Here is a 5,164-nt window from a genome sequence, read left to right on the forward strand (position 1 = left end):
GCTGCTGCGCCCGCGAGGCCTCGCATCTGACCAAGCGTTGTGTCGAGGCTGGTGCCAAGCAGCGAGTGGCCCAGGCTCTGGGCCGGAGCTGGGGTTTGCTGGGTGAAGGCTTGGGCTGGGCGTTATGCTGCCCCCACCTGCTTGCCCCCTGTGTAGGCCGGGCCCCCGGTGGGGCTTGGAGGCTCGCAGCAGAAGTGGTTCTTCCCCCGGGAGCGACTTCAAACCACCCCCTGGCATCCCGGCTGCAGGGCAGGGCCAGGACCTGCCAGTGCTGCACCTCTGGAGCGACCTGCCAGGGTCTCCAGCTGTGCCCCAGTTTTGGGCACCTGGGCACCCGCTCCCCTGTGGCACGGGTCCAGGCAGCTGGGCCAGGGCTGACTCGATGAGGGCATCAGCTCGGAGAGCAGCCGGTGGCACAAGGGGGCTCTTCAGGAAACAGCTGCATCCCCCCCCACCTCTTACTAGAGCCTTGGGCTTGTTTCACACCTGAGCTAGAGCAACCATGGGTCTACAAGCCGCCCTTCCCAGCCCAGCCAGCTCCAGGGCCCAGTTACAGCTTGGGGCAGCCCCCAGCCCCTGGCCAGAGTCCTGCCCCCCCACCTAATGAGCATCTTCCTGGGAGAGAGCACCCTGGGGGTCTGCCTTTGGTAGGGGGTGGCCTGCCCCCCACCCTGCTGCTCAGCTCTGTCCTCCAGCACCCGCCGTGGCAGCATCCAGCAGCTGCACAGGCCCGCAGCTTGAGTCAGGGCCGTGCAATGCACAATTCACTGGTCAGCTGCTCCCTGCCTCCCCTGCCCCTGGGCTTGAGCTGGGGGAGTTGCAGGAGCCAAACAGCACTGATAGTCAGTGCTGTGCTGGCATCACAGGGCTCAGAGCCCTGCTCTCCATGAGAGGCTCTGCGTGTGTGTGCATACGTATGCAGCAGAGGTGGGTTCCAGGCCCCTACTGCCAAAGGGGCAGCAAGTGGATGAAATGTGGGGAGAGCACAAGGACGTCAGGCAGCAGCAGCCAGCCTAGATTCACAGGTCGCGAGGCCTGGAGGCCCTTCTGTCAAGTCTGACCCTACTGGCCACAGGCCTGGAGCGAACTCCCGGCTGAGCTCTGAGACCAGGTGCTGGAAGCCCCGTGCTCACTGCCTTTGTGACACTGGCTCCATTGTCCCCCACCGAGGCCTGTGTCCGGCTGCGACGAAACAGCGGCGTTTCCTCAGTCGGGAGCTTCGACAGAGATGCCTTGTAGCAGGGCACCATGCTGCACCTGCCACTTGAAGGGGAGAAGCTGAGCAAGGACAGAAGGCAAGGCATAGAGCCGGCCAGCCCAGAGATGGGAGCTGCACAGGGCGCAGAGGGGTCCCCAGCCCAGAGGAGGGCTGGAATAGGGGAACCGAGCCCACCAGCCCAGAGAGGGGCTGAGCAGGGCACAAAGGCTTCCCCAGCCCACAGGGAGCTGCACGAGGGGCCAGAGACAGAGGGCAGAGGGACCCAGAGGGTCTGAGAGTCCCAAGAGAGGCTGAGGCAAGTAAGTGGTAATGCGTGTGAGGCATGGGTTGTGGTGTAGGGGAGAAGCAGACCACACAATCTGCCCTTCAGGCTGCAGGGGCGCTGCCAGGCTGAGAGAGCCTATTTAGCATGAAGGGTGCTTGAGACTAGCAGGGTCTGGGAGGGACCCATTGATGAGTTCATAGGACTCAGGCTTTCTCAGGCCCATGGGCAGCCTCCCTTCAGTAACAACAAGGCATGGCAGGAAAGCAGTCAGGGGAGGGCATATTAGAGATAGAGCCAGGCAGGAGCCACACAGCTACCAGGGGCATCATGGCCACCCATGGCTCAAACCTGTCAAGATCCTCCTTTCCAGCATGGACCAAGTCCATGCATTGTGCAGGGAGCAGCAGTCTCTGCGCAGTGCCTGCTGCTGCAGGGCCACACACCCTTGGAAGAAGGCTCATCTCTGCTCCCCTCTGGAGACCGTGGTCCTCCGGCGGCTTTCCCAGGACCTGCTCACACACCGGTGATGATGGCTGTGGAAAGGGCCACATCACTAGGAACAGCAGTGCTGCTCTACGGGACTGTGACAATGCACTTCATGCTCGCTCGTCTGCTGCAGTCCCTGGAGAGTCTGGCCTGAAACCCGGCTCTGCCCTTGCTGCTTCTCCAAAGCATGGCCACGCTGCTGTGATGGCATCAGATGAATCCTTCAGCACTGGGAGAGGCCAACAGACATGGACTGCAAGTGGCTGCTCCAGACCCACCGACACAGCATGGCCTCAGCTGGTGCAGGGTTACATGGGGGCAGTCTGGATGGGCCCAGCTCCAAACTGAAACCAAATGGGAGAGCAGGCGTGGGACGCTGACACTGAAACCAGAGGGGAAACTCAGACTGAAAGCCCAGGGCTGAAAGAAACAAAAATGACATGAACAAGAAACCTAGAGTGAGATGCTAAAGTCAGAATGAAACACCCAAGTTGCAGTGAAGTCAGACATGCAGCAACTCATCCACATCACTCCAAACGTGCCCAGGCCATGGTCTTGCCAAGGCTGTCCCAGTTTCACAAATGAACTGACTTATGAAGAAGTGATGCTCTCCATCGGAAAGGGCCCATCCCAGTCCTGGTCTCAAGCTGTGAGGTTGCGGTCTCTCCCTTGGTGCCTCCCCTCTAGGTGCTGGGCCCAGAGCTGGAGGTGCGTGATGACTTATGGATGGTTGTGTCTTCACTGGTGGCTGCTCTGAGTGCACCATCGACTCTTCTCCTGCCAACCCTGATGGCTATTTAGGGTCTCCCTGGCTATAAGATGGTAGGAGAAAACAGACTGAAGGAGGAAATCAGCAGAGCAAAGTCTGTGGGAAACCTTGGCTCCGTTGTCGTGTGAGCTTTTTCTTCTCCATCAGAAGCTCCAGCCTCCGTCAGCCACGGCAGCCCAAGCTCTGTTGCCCTAAGCCTTGAGCTGCTCTTGGAGGGGTTGTGCCACCCTGGAGGGCTCCTGGCTGCTGTGGCACACACAGCACAAATGCAGACACACACAAGTAGCACAGGCCACTCTCCCCATTGACTGGCCTGGGGAGCAGCTGTCATGTCGTTCACACCCTCAATGACACCAATCCTGTGGTTGCCTTGTGTTCACTTCACACCTGCACCACCCGCCCTGCCACCCACAAGGTGAGAGGAGGCAGGGGGCCCGCTCCTGCCTGAGGGGAAATGCCTGTCTGCGCTTTCCGTGGTGCTGGGATTGCCCGGGCTGACATGAGGAGCCTTCCTGGCTCCTCTGTGAAGGAGATGGTGAAGCAGCCCATGCTCAGGGCCACTGGCAAGGCATGAGGCTCTTGCAGCAGCTGCAGTTGCACTTGCCCATCGAGTGTCATGTTTCCTCTGTCGTTTATAACTATTTTATGACCTGCCTGAAGGCCCGGACAGATCGGGACCCCCTTAGACGGGGCTGCACAAAGGCAGAGGAGGAGGCAGCCCTGACCAGAGGAGCTCACAGCCCAACGGGCCCCGCTCCCCCAGCACAGACATGGAGCTTCCTTCCTTCTCATAGCCCAGCCAGGGCTGCACGCTGCTGAGCACAGCACTGCTGTGCCCGCTGCCACCGCCCTCGCCTGCACGGACTAGCGCTGGCATGTGAACAGAGCAGTCAGCAGAGCCAGAGGAAGAGGCATCTAGGTCGGTTTTATGGCAGTTTTCAGCTGCAAATAATTGCTGTAACAAACCTGAGCCAGTAACTGCTGTGACCTCCCCTGAGCGCCTGCTCACAAACTCATCCCTGTTGTTCTCAGGCTTATAGGCTGTGCGGCTCCCGTCCACCTCTGGACACCTCGCACTAGTTGTAAGAAGGAAAGAACTGAAGCATCCTTGTGCCAGGATTGCAGAAAAGCTTGTTGGAGAGCCCTGGAGCTGGGGGCAGTGGGGGAGTCACCAAGATGTGAATGTCATTAATGGAGGATGCAAAGGAATGACTAAACTGCCCCTTTTCTAAAAAAATAAAAGTCTTGGAAATGCCGCAGGAGACACGTGCAAGACTCTTTCAGTTGCAAACCCCAGCACTCGGTGTTAGGAAACGCTGAGCTGAGGCAGCTCAGTGTGCAGATGTTTCCAGCTCTGCCCTGACTCAAAGACAGCCCTTGCAGAAGCAGCAGTAAGCAGCCGTGCGTCACGCAGCCTACATGGAAGAGGGTAGAGTTAAGGCTGCATGTTCAGCCCTCGCTGGGCTTTCCTCACATTTCAGGGCCTACATGCAGCCTTGGCCAGCTGTGATAGACGGCTGTGAGAAAACCTTCTGGCTTCAAGCGAGTGGCTGGCTGGGGAACCCCGGTACAGGGGAAGCACGGGGCAGGGAAAGCACGCTGGGGAGCTGGCATGGAGAGCCTGGGGCCCGGTGCTGCATGGTGATGGGCAGGGTTGTTCCCTGCAGCCTTGCAGCTGCTGCATCATTTTCCCTTTTTGCCCTTATAGGTGCCAGTTGCACTGACCTTTCTTGTTTTGTGGACTACGCAGAGACGCTCTCCTGCTTCCTGAAAACAAACCTCAGCACCACCGGCGGGACCTCATATAACCTCACAGCAACATGGTACGTGTGTGCAGAGGAGGCAAAGCTAGCCACAGCTCACTGGTGGGCTCTGGGGCTTGCACGACTCCCGGCACAGGCCACCCGCAGCTGCAGCCTGCTACAGCTCCCATCTCCCTGGGGTCGTTGCTTCTCTCCCCACAAAGCTCAGCTGTGCCCTCAAGGCTGAGGCAGGGTCTGTTGGTGGCTGGCGAAGGACTTCATTAGTAACAGGAGGTAGATCCATGCTCATAGGATGTTGGCTGCCCCTTCCCCTCACCAGCACCTGGATTTGCCTCTGGCCAGGCCTGTGACCCTGCAGCACCCGGCCCTCATAGTTTCTAGGGTCGGAAGGGACCTGAGCAGATCATCTAGTCCGACCCCCTGCCATGGCAGGAAGAGCATTGGGGTCAAATGACCCCAGTAAGGTGGTCATCCAACCTCCTCTTAAAAACCCCCAGGGTGGGAGCCTGCACCACCTCACTTGGAAGCTGGTTCCAGACCCTAGCCACCCTGACCGTGAAGTAGCGCCTCCTGATGTCCAACTTAAACCTTCCCTCCACCAGCTTGTGACTGTTGTTCCTGGTCACTCCTTGCGGCGCTCGGGGGAACAGGGACTCCCCCAG

The 5,164-nt window shown here is 59.2% G+C and overlaps 1 protein-coding gene across 1 annotated transcript in view; it reads left to right on the forward strand.

The window, feature by feature from the left end:
* Window positions 1-5,164, forward strand: part of IL21R (interleukin 21 receptor) — a 30,247-nt gene that overhangs the window by 14,931 nt on the left and 10,152 nt on the right. The window contains exon 3 of the mRNA XM_019512806.1: window positions 4,448-4,562. Within this exon, the coding sequence (XP_019368351.1) occupies window positions 4,448-4,562 (115 nt within the window). The remainder of the gene's footprint in view (window positions 1-4,447; window positions 4,563-5,164) is intronic.

This window comes from Gavialis gangeticus, unplaced genomic scaffold (genome assembly GCF_001723915.1).
Source record: "Gavialis gangeticus isolate Ggan-Ray unplaced genomic scaffold, GavGan_comp1, whole genome shotgun sequence".
NCBI lineage: Eukaryota > Metazoa > Chordata > Crocodylia > Gavialidae > Gavialis > Gavialis gangeticus.